Here is a 21995-nt window from a genome sequence, read left to right as displayed (position 1 = left end):
CAGAACAAAATTTATTGACGACCTGGAAACTTAACAAGTTGAAAATTAAAATCATATTACATATATTTTCATTTTTGTTCTGCATATGCTGATTTCATTTTTACATTAAGAGTTCAGTTTTTGGTAAAACAATATTTACTTTCTTAATTACAGCATCAAGTTGCTCTGAATTAAGAATGCTTGAAAAGGGGAAAACAGGAACTATAACAATTACCTCGGTTGATAATAATGCCTTCTGTACATGGACAATACAAGCTCCTGTTGGTGCCCGCATCAAAATTACAGTAAGTTCTTTAATATTCTTTTGTAATTTCAATTGGGTTAAAAATAATAAGCTTGATTGCATAAACCTTAGGTTTTGATTTTGTGGTGCGCTTATGTAAATAAAATATGAATCAAATTGTACGCGCTGTGCTTACACACACACACACACACACACACACACACACACACACACACACACATACACACACACACACACATATATATATATATATATATATATATATATATATATATATATATATATATATATATATATATATATATATATATATAACTATAACAACCATATCATTGGCTCTTTAATATTTGTGGAATTCAGTTGAATTTGATCCTTATGAAACTATTTACTTTGTAAATTTAAACTAAGCTTGCACTTGTTGATTTAGATCTTTAATTTTGAGTAAAACATAGTTTAGGTTCAATTTCATCAACTAATATAGTCTTTGATTTCAGCAGTATCAATTATAAAACATAATTAAAATTATCATATATTTATCTTGAATTCAATGGTAATTAGGTAATTATAAATATTGTATATCATGTATAAATAGAAGATTTCATTAAAGTGGATAGTTGATCCTTTTCTTTTTGAACTTCTAGTATTTATTTTTTATTCAACATTAACATGGAAATGTTCCATATTTTATGGAATATTTAGAACACAATTAAAGCAAGGGAAACTTTCAGGATTACTTATGTTGTTTCTATGAAAATTCTATGCTATTATCGAATATTGTGCTAAAATTTTCATTCTTTGTTATAGATAAGTTCAAGTTTTCATTTGGAGGAAAATGCTGATATGCTCAGTGTATGGACGGGAGGTATATCTTTAAAAGAGAGCAATTTTCTTGGAAGTGTAACAGGAAGTCTTCAATCAGATAAGGAATTCTACTCCCAGAACAATTACATCATCATGCAGCTTAGCATGGATGGTTCTATAAATATAAGAAGTGGATTTACTGTAGACTATGAAACAGGTGTGTCTATATGCATTATGGTTCTTTTGTTTGATACCAACTTTTTATAATCCTCACAAACAATATATAAATATATATATATATATATATATATATATATATATATATATATATATATATATATATACTTAAATAAATAAAACAGAATGCGACAGTCCAAATTAAATAAATTGTTTACTGTTAGCGCTTTCAGCCATGTCGGCTCTTCAGACAGTAATACAAAATTAAAAACGTTGTTTGTAACGTTGTCATTTATTTTTGTTTTATTTATTTAAGTATTTTTTGTTTTACCAAGGCTTTATTTATCTACACACACATATATATATATATATATATATATATATATATATATATATATATATATATATATATATATATATATATATATATATGGTTATGACCCGAGGGTGCGTCATGACATTGACCCAAGGTAATTTTGGCAAGTTAAAGGTCACTAGCAGGAAAAGTTCGAAATTTGTATCCGTTTTATATATTTTTTTATAGAGAAACATTGAGTTCGAACTTCACACATTTATTGCTTATGACATAAGAATGTGTCATGACAGGCGAACGGCCTCAGGCAATAGAACACACTGATCTGTTCCCTGCATCGAGGGAAAAAATTCTGGTCTATTGACTGTTCAGTCATTAATTAATTGTTTTATTACCTAATTCCTTTTTTTTTTTTTAGATTTTAGGGTTGACAATTTGTTTATAACAGAAGGTTTTTTGTGCCGTTACGCAACAAAAAAGCCCCTAAGATTGTTTTGATCGTTTACATGCGCCAAAGTTTTACATGCATTAAAACAACTCATTAAACATTTCATTAAAGACTAATTTTTTTTGTAGTTTACACGTAGAAAAGAGAATATCCAAACCATTTGTTTATAAATGGTCATTTACCTTATACGAGGCTTAAAGATGCTAATTATCTGACACTCAATATCGATAATAGTGAATTTGGTATCACTAATATTTAAATCAGCGTCTATATAAAGGAAACATGCGGTTTTTTTTAATGGTCACTTATAACGTTACGTTACATTCCCAGAGAATTATCGAAAGGATGCAGATCGTGACGTCAAAGTTAATTATGACGTCATATCGTATGACGTACAGACAAAAGACATTCTACCCATTGCTGTGAAATCAATCAGGAGCCTTAAAATACACGCGTTCTAAAATACGCTACCGGTCCAAGAGATTGCAGTGTATTGACCGGCGGTTTAATAGATTGAAGTCTATGGACCGACTGTCTAATAGATCGCTGTCTATTGACCAGCAGTTCAATAGAACGGATTCGATAGTTAAGCAAAACTGCATATGCAAACAAAATATACTCAAATATTTAATCTGTAATTAGACAACAAAACAACTTTGATTAGGTAATAATTCAATATAATTACATTAGAATATGAAATACATGGACATTGAAATATAAGATATAAATGGGCGAAGGTAAGAAAACGTGATAGAGAGCAAGGCTTGCGGTGCCCTCTTTACATTTTCGATCCTATATTGCCCAAATATTGCTTATATTTCAATACAGTTTTCATGCATTTTATTTATCCTGCAACATTATATAAATAGTGCCTGTTTGGGGGTGGTAACAGTTGAAATTGACACCCCGAGAACACCATTGCCAACCGACGCGAGGCGTCGGTTGACAATGGTTTTCAAGGGGTGTCAATTTCAACTGTTATCCTCTCAAACAGGCACTATTCATTTTATTATACTGAATTTCTAAATAGAAGAGAAAATTTTCCTGCTTTAATATAAAAATGACGTGAATTCTACGGCGAACCGTACGCGCATAATTTACGCACATGTAACAATTCGTTGTGTTACCCGTTGCAAAGTGTGTTGCTAACGCAGTTACCATTGCTTCGCGTCGGTTGACAATGGTTTTCAAGGGGTGTCAATTTCAACTGTTATCCTCCCAAACAGGCACTATTTATTTTATTGTACCGAATTTCTAAATATAAGAGAAATTTTCCTGCTTTTATATAAAAATGACGTGAATTCTACGGCAAACCGTACGCGCATAATTTACGCACATGTAACAATTCGTTGTGTTACCCGTTGCCAAATGTGTTGCTAACGCTGAGGGTAATTTAACGGATTATCAACTTCATCTAAACCAATCAGATTTCAGTATCTTACATGAAAGTATAATGATATATATTATTATACTTTCATGTTAAATACCGAAATCTGATTTATTTAGACGCAGTTAATAATTTGTTTATTATCCTCAGCGTTAGCAACGCACTTGACAATGGGTAACATGACAATTATTCATTTGCGTGTAAATTTGGGCGTACGGTTCGCCGAAGAATTCAAGTCATTTCTATAGGAAAGCAGTTAATTTTTCTTTAAATTACGACATTTGATATACTAAACTAAATAGTGCCTGTTTGGGAGGGTAACAGTTGATATTGATATCCCCTCAAACATACCCTATTTATATAACAATTTCCGCCTCAAACTAATAGGCAAAAAACGAAGCAAGAAAGATGATGTCACCATGCATTTAAATGTTAATAAATGTCCAAGGCAGTATTGAAACATTGGCCAAATGTAGCTTTGGTTGATTGAAATACCTTTATTCGGTCAATGCAGGGAGTAGCTACAAAATAAGCTTTGAACATCTATAAAAATTCTTTATAAAGATCATGTACACACACACACACACACACACACACACACACACACACACACATATATATATATATATATCTATTTATTTATATCCCTCTATATTTATATCTGTCTGTGTGTGTATTGTTTATTTCTAGTTGGAGATGCGATGATTTGGAATAATATGAAGAAGCTGACAGCAGGCAGTAGCTGGCAGAACCTGGAGTCACCATTGTATGGGACAGCTGTTCCATTTGGATTACAACTAGAATGGTTGATTACAGCAGATTCTTACCAAGTAGTGTCATTGGAGGTACAACAAACACATTTTGTACATACTAGTGGGATTTATGGGTTAGATTATGTAAAATCAGAGAAAACTGATTTAGTTTTCTGTAATATGTAAGGCCTAAAAATCTGGTCAATATTTTCAAAAACAGATGCGGTCGGGCGGTTATATATTGTTCTTTACATTTCATAATTAGATGCAGTATTTTTTCATTTATTTTAGCAATGTGCAATTCTTACAATGGAAAGCAAATAAATGGTTAACGTTACCTAGCACTGAATGTATTGGTCTAAGATGTGCAAAGTTAAATCAGATACGTGTGCATGTGGGCTGAGAACAAAGACATTAATATTTGATAGCCTTACTTTGTATACTTAGTATTGTATCATAAATATTGGAAATTACTTCTATTGCTTCTAACAATTATTTTTCTCTTGTTGGTAAAATTGGTACTGCATGTTTATAAATTTTTGGGATGGCAGGTCCTTGTACTTTGACTTGTTAATTGCTATAGTTTTTTTTATAATACTTAGTTCCATTTATAGTACACAACGCTGTAACATACTCTTGTTCTGATCATTTTAAAGATGAATGGCATCCAAAACCCTCTTGAATATGAATAAAACATTAACACAAATTCTTTTTGTCTCAGTTTCTAGAGGTAGATTTGCCTACAAGCAGTTCCCTTCAAGTTTATGATGGAGAAGACTTAATGGCACCTCAAGTTTTCACGTTGAATAAAACTCCTATGCATCCAATCTACATATCTAGAAGCAAATCTGTTAGAGTTGTGTTCTCAACAGATGAGCATGAGTATACTAAGTATCGAGGATTTCGGCTCAAATACAAGGAAGGTAGTATAAATTTGTATGTTTTCAAAATGTTCATTATTTTAATTTTGTTTTTTAATTCCTTGCATAATTACTATATGTACTATAGGTGTAAGATATAAATTGATAACATTTCCTTTGATATGATTTTGTTGACATTGTACAACTTTGAAAATTATTTTTGACATTCTCAAATTCCGCCTGATAACTTTTCATGCAGTATTTAACTCCTGTGTTTAAATGGATTAAACCTCTTGGTTTTTCTTTTGAGAATTCAATCTGATTGTTATATTGCCTATGAAGGTTGTAATATTGAGATGAAGCAACAAGGAACTATTTATTCACCTGGCTATAAAGTTGGCAGATATCCTTCCAATGTCACATGTGCCTGGATTCTTACACGCAATACAGGAGAAGTTAAACCTATTTCTCTACGATTCACAGAATTTAAACTTAAAAGCAATTCTGATTATGTAGAGGTAAGTCATTGTTTTATTAAATGTTTATCTGTATAAACCAATGTATTGACCTTGCAGGCATATGTATTGGTACTGGCTATTTGAATTTTAAACTTTAACTAGCTTTACAATGACACTGCCGGTACAGCATTGCACATTGGAAGTGGGCTGACAGGCACTTCGGACATTACTGAAATATTTAGCTCTACCAATGGATACCTCAATGTGACCTTCAAGTCCAACCTGGTATTGGTTGAAAAAGGATTCAAGGCTGAGTTCTCTGTTGGTAAGGCTGTTGGAACATACTGTTTAAATATGTAGATCAATATACAACAATGTACTAATATACACACATGTACATTATCTTGCTAGATTATTTAAAATAATGATTTGTATGCATATCTTTATTTTTTTCATTAGACTGCCCCATATTAACACTCTCACAATGGACCATAAAGTCAGTATCGGATAAGTACAAAGCCCTTAACACAGAAATTGAATTGTCCTGTCAACCAGGATACTCGTTCAAACAAGAGGAGTACAACAGGGAAAGTTCTGTTGCTCTGAAATGTTTACCTGGAGGAAAGTGGAATGTATCAAGAATACCTGACTGCCAGAGTAAGTTTTGTTTGTCATGTAGTTAAATGTTTTATTTATTAATATCTTTTTACTTTAATAATTGATGCTTCTTCGAATACATAACAATTTACGATCTTTTCTGCTAATCATAATAATTTAAAAAGATAAAGTAATAAACAAGATTATAAAAAATGAATTTTTTGATATTTTGACAATTGCAGTTACATACTGCAGCACACCCCCAGCTGTTCAAAATGGAATCCTTAAAAGTGCAACAGGTGGAAAGGTAGGAGATAATGCAACATATGAATGCAAAGGTGGCTTCACTCTTAGAGGATCAGCCACCATCCAATGTCAAGAGAATGGAATGTGGGAGGCTAAGCCAAGCTGCAATGGTAAGTAAAAAATAATAGTTCAGCCTCTTGTCTTCACAATACTGTAAGATTATTATAACTTCTTTGTGACAATGCTTGATTCACGATTAATTTACCGGTAAACAAATGTTATTTTGTACTTAAAACATAGCTGGATTATGCAAAAGCTAGGTACTGATTTATGATTAATGGGATGAATTAAGGATTAATGGTATAAATTAATATTCCAGCTCAACAATGCAGCCCAATAAGTGATCCAGCCAATGGAAATAGGAACATTACTGAAGGAAGTGGGACTAATTTTGCCTCGGTGTTGATGTTTAGCTGTGACCCAGGATATGATCTTCTTGGGTCTGTGTACATCCACTGTATGTCAAATAGTACATGGTCACATCCTAAACCTTCTTGTACAAGTAAGATTTATATAACAATGAAATAGTACATATTAATACTCGATACATTATACAGATAATCCTCTGGAAATATGAATGCCTAACGAACACATTCCTCATCTTCTTGTACAAGTACTAGTAATCGATACAGAAAGATATATAGGATCTCACAATCTCTCACACAACGAGTTGGATAAAAATCATATACCATCGCAAATCATAAAAAAATCTTTTTATCACATGTTATGCCAAGTATTTTGTTAATCTCAACTTTTTATCACATGTTCTACTAAGTATTTTGTTACTCTCAACTTCTTCTGTTAAATTCTAATTGTGCTCTGCACAACATTTTATCTAAAGGACGTCAACAACTTTACGCATGGAAAAAAAAGTTCCTTGAAGTTTAACAAATAATAAATTTTCAAACATTTTTATGAATTAATGAAATAAAATTGAAACAACATCAAATGCTTCACATTCACAACTCCACACTTTTCAGCTGAATTAATTATTTACTTTTTCATTCTACGTCAATCAACCAATGTTTAATTATGACATCACATTGCGTAACAACATACAGTATAAAATCAAAGAATTTATCCCACGAGTGATATCCACCGCATATTGAGATAAACATGTGATAAAAAGGGTATATAGTAACACCGTTTCATATCCGTAAGTGATATAAAACAATAACATGGCACATGGTCAGGTAAAAGGTAAAAAATGTTGACCAAGAAAATGGTACACTGTTATAAAAATGACCTTGTCTGGATTAATAACCAGAAGTAAAATATCTTTTACGAGGCTCTTTAATACTGTGAAATTTCTAAATTGTTTTTCATCTACAACTAATAATTTTTTTTATTACGTACTGTTTCAGGGAAACAATCAACACTGTTTTATTTTTCCCCTTTCACTCCCGTTGACAATGTAAAAATTTATAATTTTTCGAGCAAAATCAAACGAACACCATTCAAATGTAGGTTTCGAATTTATTAAAATACGGGGTACGTGAATTTTTTTGTCTTGAGTAATTCATTGGTATGATTTATATTGTTTTCTTAAGATAATGGATTAAAATTAATATTAATCCATTATTTTGTGTTTTTGAGATATATTTAAAATAATGAATTTCACGGGTGTTTCGTACTACCTTAAAAAATGTGGAGAACATTTGACTTTCGAAACAAGATATATATATATATATATATATATATATATATATATATATATATATATATATATATATATATATATATATATATGTGTGTGTGTGTGTGTGTGTGTGTGTGTATGTGTGTGTGTGTGTGTGTGTGTGTGTGTGTGTGTGTGTAGATATATTTTTGTATTTGATACTATAGAGATGGTCTAAAGCATTTTTGATGTCCTTTGTTGCACAGGTGAGCGATATTGCCCCTTGGTGTTTGTTAATGTTTTTATCCTTTTGGATAACCAGTATTAAAACATGGCATATATTCTTGCTTATTACCAGAACAATAATGTTTTTGTAACAAGTGAATCTGTTTTGCATCTGGATATAATCGATGAATTTTTGGTTTATTTCTTTAGAATCGTCTCAAAATATTTAAGCCATGCAAAAATGTGAAATAGTTTCCTTTGCACAGTTACTTTAGGGACGTTATTTTTTGTTAGAGATAAAATGTCCCTTACCTGAAGTGATGTATGGTAAAGTTGAATCAAGTGGTGTTGTTAAGTATAAAGAGACCGCCAAGCTGAAGTGTGGTGCTGGGTTCATTGTAAATGGTACATCTTTATCTGAAAAAGATGTGACGTGTGGGAATGATGCTTTGTTTTCTGGATTGGAACCGTGTGTCAGTAAGTGGTTAGTTCATCCATGTTTGATTGTATTTTTCAACGTCTCTTATCTATTAAGATCATAGTAAGACTTGATTTAAAAGATCGATTTTTATGTAATCCTTAACAAATATATGAAGAAGGTTTCATTTCCTGTTTATTTCATAATTTAATCTAATAGAAATCACCTAGAAAAAGTTACTTACTTCTTTTACTTTAACAGACAGACAGGGTGTGCTGAGTTAAAACTTTTCTTTCAAACATATTGACAACTAAACTTTATAGAAATATAATTATAGTCAATATCCTACATATGTGTCACTCGTTTTTTTCTACTCGGCTGTCGATATATGTACAGACTTGATTAAAAATTCACCAAACTGAAGGGATTTCAAAGTGTTTTTCTGTTATACTTTTGATATTAACACAAAAGCTAATTTTTTGCTGCTTTATCAATACACATAATATCATACCTCAGTATGATTATTCTATATAACGCGACATCTGATTGGTTCTAGACAATCACGTGACCGGGCGACAAAACGTCGTGTCTCCCGGGGTATATATATTATGTCTCACCTCTTCGGAAATCTCGTTTTTTTTCATCCCAAAAGTATGAAAAAGCCAATATGAACACACGATGTTGACAAATATGATGAAATCAAACATATTTAATCATTTTAATTTACGCCACAAAAAAAAATCTTACTATATTGGATTCGAATTTATGAAAACAAAGATAGACAATCGAACCCCCCCCCCAAAAAAAAAATCAAAAAAATCACGACCTTATTGACTTCGACAAGTCGAAAAATGATAAAAAATCGACGTATGTTGAATAATCATTTGTTGTTCGGTATAATAAAACTTTTATTGCATGAATGTTCGGGAAACATGAAGATTTATTCCGCCAGAAAAATGATATTTCCCACGGGCAAAACCCTCGGTAATTATGATTTTTCTTGGGGGAATATATTTTCCAACGGAAGACCTTATTGTTTCTTCTTCCCAATTAATAATATTTTTGGGTTTTTTCTTACAAATTTTGTGCACGCGAGTTCTCGAAAATGGCTCGGCCGATTTTCATGAAACTTTCAGATCTGATAGATATTGATCTGAACCTTATTGGAAAATTTTTATTTTAATGACGTCATTTCCGTTTCAGAGATATTGACGTTTTAGCGATCTTTAGAGGGTCAGCTTGTCCGTCGTACTCCACCTAAATGACAAAAGATATCAAATTCAAATTTCAGGAATTATAGACGAATAATTATAGTTTTGTATAAAGTGAGTCATTTATGTCTGGCACAAAAGGCACCGAAGCTCGCCTGGACCCGAAAATTGAGATTTAACAATTGAAGTGATTTTTCTTGGGTTTTCTTTATGTATTTTTTTCTGCCGAAAATATTTTGTTAAAACATGTAGAAAAATTAAAAATTTTTTTTTAAAGATCTTTCAGTGGACATCAAGAAAAAGGGGCTGGTCCTTCAATTTAGGGGCCAAAACGTCTCTGAAGTCTTTCTTCCACATCACTTTACTGAGAAATATTTTGTAATATATTTAAGAAGTAAAAATGTTCATCTTACACACATTAAACATACATTACAAAAAATTTATCATGCGTAACGTAATTAGGGGTTTTTGAAGGGGCCAGAAGTCCAAAACTTCGATCAATTATATCTCAAAAAGGACAAATATTTTGAAAAGCAATATAGAATAAAAGATGCTTAGAATGATGTTTTTAATAATTTTCAATTAAAAAAGTTTCGTTATCTGGCCCCATTAAGGAGATAAGAAGTCAGCCCCTAAAATGTCTTATTCCAGATAGCTCGAAAACGGTAACAAATTTCTAAACGCTTGTTGAATAAAATATGTTTAATATCAAAAGACCTTTCATATGATGTCAGGAAAAAGGGGCTGGCCCTTTATTTAAGGGGCCAAAAAGGCTCTAAAGTCTTTCTTCCATAGCACTTTTCTGAGAAATATTTTGTAATATGTTTAAGAAGCAAAAATGTTTATCTTACACATATTGAACTCCATATTATCAAAACTTTATCATGCGTTACGTAATTAGGGGTTTTAAAGCCAGAAGTTCAAAACCTCAATCATTTATATCTCAAAAAGGACAAATATTTTGAAAAGCAATCTGGAATAATAAATGCTTAGAATGATACTCTATTCAATATTCAACCATCGAACTTAAACGGTCTTTACAAAAGACCGGTAAAATTTTTAAACACTTGTTGAGCAAAATATGTTTGATATCAAAAGACCTGTCATTTGATATCAAGAAAAAAGGGCTGGTCCCTCAAATTAGGGGCCAAAAGAGCTCTAAAGGATTTAATCCATAGAACTTTACTGAAAAATATTTTGTTTTATGTTTAGGAAGCAAAAATGTTTATCTCACTTTTATTAAACAATAAATTATTATTATTTTATCAAGTGTTCCGTAATTAGGGGTTTTAAGGGACCAGAAATCCAAAACTTTGATAACTTATATCAAACAGAACAAATATTTAAAAAAGCATTATTTTGAAAATCAATATAGAATAAAAAAAAAATGCTGAGAATGATATTCCTTACAATATTCAACCATCAAAATTTTGTTATGTTGCCCCGATAAGGAGATAAATGGTCAAATATCAAAGTCAAAGTCAGATGACCTTCAAAAAATCGCATGGAAGACCTTCTCGTTGCTCGCAACGAGATCATATCTAGTTGTCCTTTATTTTTCTCCGATTTTGCAACCAATAATTTCAAAATATGAAACAACAATTTATGCATTAATGTTATATTTTTAGAATACTCCTATTTTCCTTCGTTGATTTGTTTTCGGTTTTTGGTGATACATGTATTTGATACATTTTTATTGTTCCAAACGACATGTTAAAAAACTACTATTTAAGCTTTGGATATGGTGACACTTTAATTTTAAATCCTTGAACCTTCTATTACTTGTATATAGTATTGAATTAGAATACCTCTACCTTATATTGATATAATAAAATTACGATCTCCAAAATTAAAACTCACTTGCTCATATTTATTGTTGTAGACAAAGATGAATGCACAGGGAAACCATGTGAATCTGTTTTGAACACAAAATGTGTGGATACAGTTGGTTCATATTTCTGCAAGTGCAAAGATGGTTTTTCACGTTTAATCTCATCAGGCCCTTGTAGAGGTAATATAATAGTGACTTAATTGAAATAAAGTGATTAATGTTTGAAAGCCACAGCTGTCAAATAAATTTTTGCATGTGCAAGGCTAAGCATGTTCTGTTTCTTGTTTTTCTGAATAATAAAGATTATATCTGGGAAATCAGTAAACAATTACTAGACATATCAATTCAAGAATCAATATATTAACACAATAACACTGGTGATCATGAGTTTAACTAAAGGCAACACTGGTCGTGTGAAGGATTTTACCCATCGGGTTTTTGTTAATAAACCAATAGAAATGTTCAGTTTTACATGAATTGAAGAATATGCGTTGATGTTGCAAAATGAATAAGGAAGTAATAATCAGCAAAGCTTCAGTTATGCAAGTAAAGAAAACGTATAGTTTATTAACATCATTTTCCAAATTGTTTTCTAATTTTCTATGTTGACTGTCACATTTTGTGTTAAACGGCCATCGTTTATAAACTGAACTTTATTAACAGTGTACAGAAGAAAATATAGCTATTGCATACAACACTCTCTACCCACACTCTCTCAAACACACAATACGCGCAATTTGCACACTCAAACAATATTATCAAGAAAATAAATTAACCCCCTAAACACCCCGACATATATATTAAGAGAATAAATAACCCGACTGATCTCACTTATGAATATTTAGTCCGAACAATATTTTTGGAAAGTTATATTTTGGATAATTTAACAAATACACTCGCAGCAGGTACATGTATGATTGAGACCAATTTATGTTGATCTGGTGTTAAGGATTCATCACACGTTCTTGTATAATGCATAATCTGGTACGTGTCACGTGTACAGTTGACCACATCCACTTTTCACCTAGAATTTTATTCATTGTCGGATTCTCAGTGAAAAGTTCAACCTACTGTTAAAAAAATAACACATTACATTTAACCGTCGGGTTACCATAATTCATATTCATATGGAACAAAAATATCATAGAACACTAAGCAAACGACAACAAATTTATATACTATAATTATTTAGTAAATATACTTCGCACTGCTGTTCTTTTACACGATTTACCATACAGGAAAATTTTTCAAACACTCCACACAGGATTTCATCTCATACAGACATAGACATAGGGCATACTGGTCCTCCATGTGTAAGACATTTTGTTAAAAACCACAAAGGACACATCTCTCATCCACGAAAGGTCAGAAGAACTTGTGCACGAAACCAGTCTAACAGTCAGTGAAAAGCTGACCGTAGCACTTTATGGAGCGCCGTTACTCACAAAAATCAGTAAAATTTATCACACTTTAAGGTTGTTGTTTACTCAGGGTTTGAGTTCTCAATAAGGATTGTTATAAAGCTCAATGTCATGAATAAAATTTGTTCTAAACACAAAAAGTAATTATGAAATGAATTATTGTTAACATAACATTCGATATTTCTACTATATTAGGAATTAGGCTCAAACAAAAATAGACTTTTAGCCAAACAGAGAAATTTTCGGACTAAATTTTGCAGATTTTGTTTTCCGCGCAAACATTTTTGGTAGAATTCTAATATGAAAATTTCAGATTTTATATCTTAGTCTTTATAATTTTGCATATTTGCATATTTTCTGTTGGTTTTACCTCACGTATTCATTAAAATAATCGTATGGCATGAATTGCAAAAAAAATGAAAAAATGCTTAAAAACGATAAAAGATACCATATCTAAAGTCATTGACCTACTTTTTTGAAATAGAAAAATAACACTAAAATCAAAGGTCTATAACATACAACAGATGGCTTTTCATTATCATCAGTGGAATTTTTTCATTCTGAGTAAACGTCATCCTTAATTGAACATGTATACGAAAATTGTGTCATAGATCAAAATTTAAATTTTAGTGAACAGAGAGATGGTTTTGACTTCCCGAACTTTTTTGAATTAAACGAGGCTTTGATTTACCTGAAAGAAAGGAACACTGAATATGTTAAAAAATGGATTCACGTGTCGTGTGTTTCAAATATATTTTTCACTGCACATAAAAAGCCAATTAACTCCTAGCAGTATATAAAACATTTTGCCGGATAATTATGCCAGCCCAAAGTTGCATTTTTTCCATCTGCTTTAGATGCAGTTTCTAACAAGTGAAAAGCTGTAAATGTGACAGCAAACCGGGTTTTCTTTTCATGTGAACTGTATCCATAATCCATTTCAACCTTGAATTGATAAACACTACCTACCGTATCCAGAGAAATGGAGTACCCATATGCGATATTTTGCTAAAAAATGACTAAGTTCAAAAGCTGGTATTTTTTTTTTATCATAAAATATCAAAAATCGAAATTTTATCAATATGCACACATCTGATATATGTGCAATTGATTTACAAAAGAACAATTTCTTATTTTGAAAACTGTAGGGGAGTTATCCGTACAATAGGGGTATCCTTTATGCAATAATATTGCAATAATTTGCCCCAAAAAATGACTAAATTCAACAGCTGGTATTTTGTTCATAAATTATCGGAAATTAATTCTTTTATAGAAAGAGTTATCCATACAAGAAGGGTACCCTTTTTGCAGCTGCCCGCCCGCCCGCCCGCCCAGCATTTTCACCATATTTTAATAACCGGATTTTCCGCTGGAAAACCCGGTTAAAAATTGATATTTACCAAACCATTCCCTAAACAGTAGCATGGTTTATTTTAAGTAAAGAATGTAAACAACAGAATATTCATTATTTTGCGTCTAAAACTGCTTGGCTCTGACGATAACTTAGTGCCAGAAAATGTAATCTAAATAAGATAGATACAAGGTCAGGACAAACATGTTTTCAGTGACCTTAGAATGTATATGTATTCTTGTTTTCACCCTTTAATGATATGATATTTACATCCGGGTTTGTTTGCACAATTGTTTGGATAATTGGATTGATAAAGTTCTTTATAAATTTCGGCAGTTAAGACCGGTATGAATTCTGAAACACGCATTAATTCCCTTTTATCTCCGACTACCGCCATATTAGTTGTCGATTTCTATTGTTCTGCTCATCGCTTCACACCCCCTATATTACGCTGAGAGCACTATTCATGCTTCACCGCATTCAGGTATTCATACACCTGAACAATTTTCCTTGGAGGAAAAGACGTATATAAACGCTTTTTGAACAAAAATAACATGATAACCACTGCACTGGCAAGGAATATCCAATAAACAACGAAACAAGACAGACTGAAATCAAGGCACAGATCCTCAAAACTCTTCGATAAGTGTAGACCGTTTTCGTGTGTATGTTTAACACACGTGAAAACCACACATGACACTGTGGCAGATCAAACAATTTCAATGACCGCATGGATTTTAGAAACGAGACGTTTTTGTAGAAACCGATGGAAATGACGTAACCTTGTTACTGTCTTGGATTTACTATCATTTAGCTACTGTGTTGGACGTAGTACCGCCGTGTTTTTTTAAAAAGATGCAGACGTTATGCACTCTATATGAACGACACACGTGTTCGATGTGCATGCGAAGTAAGGCAACACTACCTGTGCAAAATAATACGGATACTTTGAAAATTCTTTCAAAGTAAAGATATATTTTGTATTTTACTGATTGTGGTTTCCTTTATACTTTATTACAAACATTTTACTACAATGGGAATTTCATGCATTTAGAATCCATGCAACTTGAATGCCTCGATCGGAAAGCAACCGACCGTCACTTTCTCAACCGGTATATATACTCCAGTGGTAGTAGAGGAGTGATCGAAACTAATATGGCGACAAAATGCATTTATGAATTCATGTCAGCTTTAATTATTGTATCTTTTACAATTGATAATTAACTGTCATTGGGTCATGAAACATAAATGATATTATCAATATTTACAAGAGTCGTATTCATTTGTTGCTTAGTTAGTTTATATAGGATTTTTTCTTTTCTCGTCGTTTATATCTGCATAATCTTTAGTTTTCATTTACTTACTGTGGTTTCATTAATTTTCGTGGGTATCAATTTTCGTGGATAGTCTAAAAACCACAGTTTCAAGGATACGTAATTTCGTGGCCAATGATCCAATCAATACAAAATGTTAGTTGAAATTGAACTTCAATGAACATTTAATTTCGTGGATCAACTTAAAAACGAAATCCACGAAAATTGGTATTCAACGAATATTGATGAAACCACAGTATTGGAAGAATATCCATACAGTGCAGAAAATTAAACTCAAACAAATCATTCAATATAGACAAAATTTAAATGCGTTTTTATATAAAGTACAACCAAGCTTTGCAAATTTATGTTGACACTAAAAATATTTATTTGACATTGATTGCAAAATATTTTTAATTAACAGATATTGACGAGTGCCTTGTAGATGATGGAGGATGCAGTGATACATGTACCAATAATGATGGCTCGTATTCTTGCTCCTGTGGGGCAGGTTATGAATTGTATGCTTATCCTGACTTTAACAACATTAGCTTGGCAGATGGAGAAACGGGAACACGAGCCGGAGATAAAATAAGAATTAACCATACTTGTGTCAGTAAGTGATTAACAAATATAATGATGTCTAACCTCCAATACAAATTATCATCAAACGAAGGATTAGATTCTGACAATGAATTATGAAAGCTGAGTGTAAACACTCAATATTTGGTAAATCATGAATTTTCATTATATATTCCTTAAGAATAGTGTTCCGCCTGCAACTCTAAAATTGTTTGATTATAGTTTTTTTTATTTAGTTTTTACCGGCAAATTGTTCGCACCAATTATGTCACTATTTTAGATATAATTCGAACGCTCAATATATAGCCAACAATAAACAAAATGACTTGGTTGACGGAGAGCTGATTTCTTATAAACAATATTTTACCATTTACACAAGGACATAAAACTAGTCATCGCTAAAAACGACGAAAAACAAATCACAGCAACTAGAAATATAACCAAAACAAGTCTGGTCGCCTGACAATGGATGTTTTAGTTTTCACATATATATATATATATATATATATATATATATATATATATATATATATATATATATATATATATATATAACAATTTTTGAAACAATAAACTAATATTCAAAGTTTGTTGCTCTGGAAAAGGGATTTTGAGCCCCAAAGTTATCTTTATGCTTAGACAGCACCACACTTTTAAAACCTCATATTTATTTATCAGAATTTGAATATTTTTTATATAATCACATTTTTGTCTTCACAATTAATTCGCCAAAATGCTACAATAACCAAAAATATTTTTCTCTCAATTTTAGGGGTTCAGTGTCAAAAACCAGTATCTTTGTTGGATGGAAAGATTTTAAGCAACAAGAAACTTTTTTATTATGAGGATCAGATTGATATAGAGTGTGATCATGGTTATTTTCTCACAACTAACACACACACTTTGAAATGTGAAAGCCATGGACAATGGTCTGCCGATATGCTACACTGTAAAAGTAAGAATACGTCTCATATAAAGCTTTAAATTACGTTTGACATCTGAGATTTCTAACCTGTATGCATGAAAAAAAATTACAATATGATTAATATCATGTACTATTTTGGTGGCAGGGGATAGTTTTTTTGGTCGAGGAAATGTGAGGCAGATAGTGCTCATATATGAGATTTAATTTTTCAGTGGGTTTTTAAATTTGCTAAAATTGGTTTGCATGCAGGGGACACATGGTCCCGACTCTTGAGAATTTTTAAACATTTCAGAATAAAACAAGTACAACTTACATATAGTACTATAAAGAATAGCCAGGGACGGTCTCAAAATTTTCTGAAAAATTGCCCTTTTTCACATTTTCACGGGTCCAGAACCACGCTCCAGTCCCGAGCAACTGCCATAAATTACCATAGGATTGGTAGCTTAATGTATACCCATGCAAATAATCACCAGTTGATTGGGGGGGGGGGGGTCAACCACCTTCTTTTCGAGTGACATTTCGTGTTCTGAACCCACCCTACTTTTCAAGCACAAAACCGAAAGTGAAAATTTTGGCCACAGTTTCGCATTTTCATTCCATATCTGATGAAAAGTGCTACCAGTATTAAAGTGTCATATATCAATGAAATTGACATGAGCTCCTCTATCCACAAAATGAATGCAATAAATATTCTATTAATTTATACCCCTTCAAATAACCAGCCAAACCCCAGGTTCTCCCTTTATTTCAAAATTTTGACCGGGTCTTTCCTTCGAAACTATCCCCTGCCGCCTTTACTGTCAATAAGGGTGTCCGGTCAAGTCGTACACAGACCAACTCGTATACAGGTCAACTCGTATACAAAATTTCCGCATAAAAAACGAAAGTCAACTCGTATACAAAAAAATTCCCGTATAATTAACCGAAAGTCAACTCGTATACAAAAAATCACCATAATTTGAAAGTCAACTCGTATACAAAAAGTTAGAAACAAAACGTGAAAGTAATTTAAAAGTAACTTAAAAACACTTGGTTTCTTGTAATAAAATTTCTTTATATATTGCTTCCTTAATTCAGCGTAAAAAGGACATATAAGAATAAAATGGATGTTACAAAGATTGCAAAATTCATACATGTATAATTGTGCATTATCATTAAACTCGGTAACGATGTGAAATTACAACAACAACAAAAATAATTGTGTCAATCCAATCATTTTTATTTGGTAATTATTTCTACACATCAAAACAATAATTGTTAAAACAACAAGCGCGGTGTTTCTTGCTTCTCCAAACGGATGACTTCTCAAAGGCTAATTAAGATACTCCTCATTATTTTGTTTGAAAAAAATATATCCAACTTTCCGCTTTTATATGTCATTTCTCAAACTTCTTTCAACATAGTAAGACACCTGTGTGTTTCCTGTCGACGAACTGTAAGTAATATACCATTGATTTATAAGTCAAAAATTTGTTTATTCATATATAATGAGTGAAAATTAAATGAAAAGTAAATATTAAAGTCACATAAGTCAGATATACGGCTAGCAATCTATTGCCTACATATTTTATATGCGGAATTTGTTGTATACGAGTTGACTTTTAGTTTTTTATGCGGACATTTTAAATTGTATACGAGTTGACTTTCTTTTTTTTTAAGCGGAAAATTTTGTATACGAGTTGACCTGTATACGAGTTGGTCTGTGTACGACTTGACTGTAAATCTTAATAAGTGAACAATACTAATTTGAGGAATTCATATGTATTTTGTAACAGTTTCATCAATTTAATAAGACTGTTAAGACAATATAAAAACGTTAATATTGATATTTTTTGGGTGTAGAAGGAAGCTGTGTTACACCTAATCTAAGTGCAGATCCTAATTACAACAGAATTATTCCAAATGATACAAGCGTGGACTTTGGTACTGATGTTACCATTGAATGCAGATATGGAACTGGTTTTCGCAATTTATCCTTGTATTGTGGGGAAAGTGGTGTGACGATCTACAGACTGCTGGGAGATAATCTCACCTGTCCAGGTCAGAGTTATGTTGAGTTTATTAACAGCTATTTTTTTAGATACAGAGAGATCGATAGAAATAATATTAGAAAAGCGTTTTTCCCTTTGAGTACATATAAAAGATTTAATGATCAATGACCCACTACATCTATAATATTCCATGATTATTCTTGAGATTTAAACACCTTAGAAGTCTCTTTTTAGAATGTATAGCTAAAACTATGAAATAATTGTTGAACTAAGCTTATATCTGTATGGAAGTTGCAAGTTTAGGGTCAGAGAGAGATAAACTGGGTGCTGTATGAGGGAATAGTTGATAAAAATTCTTCGGAAACATTGGAGCTATGAAAATAACTGAGAAGCAAAGTTACACAATATTTTGAGAAAGTTTTAAACGAAAAGTACAAATACAACATTTTGAAAATAAATGTTTAATCAAATATGTACAGTAAATATCGCTTTTTAGGAAATGGAACTTAATACAATATCGATTAAAACGAAGCTAAAAAAATTGTATATATTGTTCATATTCAATTTGTAACAATATTTGTTATATTGATAGAAAAATAAATAGATAAATACCATGTTTCATATATGGATGCATACACAGCGTTGTCCAAGCTAAAATTGAAGAGCAGAACAAAACGAGAATGATAATCTTATTTCATGTTTTAACAAATATGAAAAACGTACCTTTATATCATAATTTTGCATTGCTTTGGTCGGCGTTTAAACATGTGGCCAATAGGTCTTGTTAAAATCGTAAAAAGTAAAACGTAGAATTTTTTTTTGTTTTCACAAATATAGAAAAATCCGCAATTATTAAGATTTGCAGGAACCACATAACATATTCTTTATTAACCGAGATTTAATACACTTTACTTTTTTAATATTACCCCAAGAGGGTTTTAAATGGACACACAAAAGAGGATCGAGATTTATTCCTCGAACGACAAATAAAACATGTTTTTAAAAATTGATCGTTGCTTTTTCCTAGGTTGTGATCAATTTGGAACAAGTGTAAAACATTTTTTGAAGATATATTATATTTGTTTACATCTTTGAGATAAATAAATAATGATGTATAATGTTTCATTCTAATATTTCAAACATGTTCATGTCTACAGACACAGAATAAACGTGAAATTAGGCATGCGTTATTTATTGTTCTTATATTCGAAATCAACAGCTTATCAGCATCTTTTGTTTAAAAAAGTCGTTGGTGCTGAGATAAGCAGAGCCGCATGTATATCTCTTGTTATATTTCAGTGATTGATTGTGGGTTACCAGAGCATGTGCCTGGTGCGGAGGATTACATCTACACTGACACCCTTTATGGAAGTAGCTTTAACTTCAGCTGTATAACTGGCTTAGTCCGTAGTGGAGTCTCAGTAAATGAAGACTACACTGTCACTTGTCAGGAGAACAGAAGATGGAGTTTTGGAAATCTCACATGTGCAGGTTACTGATTTAGAATATCTTAATAGAAAAATGTTTATGCAAAACATGTTTAATAATTAATGTTGAGATTTTCAAGGCTTAAATGTTGAAACATACAATCTATCAGCCTGACGCAGTAGGAAATAAATAGACATTGGAATAACATTCAACTATATGAATATTTAAGACGATAGAACAGAATATTTTCACCTGTTAGGCCTTTAAATAGTATGTAAGTTACACTGATTCAAAGTGCATGTGTATAATTATCATCATTCATGAGAGTTACTTAATATATTGTATATGAAATGTGCACTCTCATTATGCCATATCTTTTGTTAACAGTAACTAATTAATCTATTTTCTTTCTTTCTTTTGTTTCCTTACATTAGAATGTTTTTGTAATTTAGGCCTCACATAATAATAATACAAATGAAATGACGAATGCGTCCGTAATTTGACATTGTTTTATATCTATGTTACAACATGCTAACATTCCTCCATATGTATCCAGTGGGGCGCTGTACAGACCCTGGAACACCAGGGGGAGCTGTTCAAGAGGTTAGGAGTTATGAGGTCGGGGAGCTACTCCGTTTCAAATGTTTACGACCAGGATATGAACCAGTCCCATCAGCACCTTTATTGTGTCAACAACAGGATGTAAACAATGCCAAATGGAATGCTACAAAGATACCAATATGCACAGGTTAACCTGTTTAAAAGATAAAGTTCTTGTATGTATATTATTTTTAAACAAAATGACATTTAGGACTTCATATTATTGCTTTTATATCTTTTGGCAACATTTTGGCCAGTTTCGGACAGAAACAAGCCAGTTCAAGAAATGTTTACATTCTTATCCTCAAATGTACAAGACGGTTGCTTTTCTCCCTTAAATGTTAAAATTTTAATCAGATTTGTACTCTCTGTAGACAAGAATTTGGTGCGGGATAAAAAAAAATGATAAAGAGCATGAACCGCTATATTAAAACATACATTTCTATCCCATTATGCGATGTTTATAATGTCTAAATACGTCTTTATTCTTACACACATATACCATCTTATTTATATGGAATGCTCAGCTCTCATAAACTATGTGGACCCATAAGAGAACGTCACTTTCTATTCATTGCCTTTGTTGTTTTAATTTTAGATGTTACGCCACCAAAGTTCTTAAACTGTCATACTTTGCCGTTTTATGTTGATAAAATGGATGCCGCTAATTTTGTTGTTCCAACTGCTACGGATAACTCAGAACTGGTAAAAAATGTGACTGTGATGCCTTACAAC

At 31.7% G+C, this 21995-nt stretch overlaps 1 protein-coding gene across 1 annotated transcript; it reads left to right on the top strand.

The window, feature by feature from the left end:
- Window positions 1–159: 159 nt before the first annotated feature.
- LOC128164927 (sushi, von Willebrand factor type A, EGF and pentraxin domain-containing protein 1-like) lies at window positions 160–21413 on the top strand. The gene is made up of 16 exons (XM_052829039.1): window positions 160–284; window positions 1049–1262; window positions 4061–4215; window positions 4844–5045; window positions 5325–5500; window positions 5603–5765; window positions 5900–6097; window positions 6280–6453; window positions 6663–6845; window positions 8481–8663; window positions 11698–11826; window positions 16156–16347; window positions 17086–17268; window positions 19084–19281; window positions 20532–20723; window positions 21217–21413. The coding sequence occupies exons 1-16, from the start codon at window positions 177–179 to the stop codon at window positions 21411–21413; spliced, it is 2847 nt and encodes a 948-aa protein (XP_052684999.1). The 5' UTR covers window positions 160–176.
- The last annotated feature ends 582 nt before the right edge of the window (window positions 21414–21995 follow it).

Source organism: Crassostrea angulata, chromosome 10 (genome assembly GCF_025612915.1).
Source record: "Crassostrea angulata isolate pt1a10 chromosome 10, ASM2561291v2, whole genome shotgun sequence".
NCBI lineage: Eukaryota > Metazoa > Mollusca > Bivalvia > Ostreida > Ostreidae > Magallana > Magallana angulata.
This window is presented reverse-complemented; position numbering and strand designations above follow the sequence as displayed.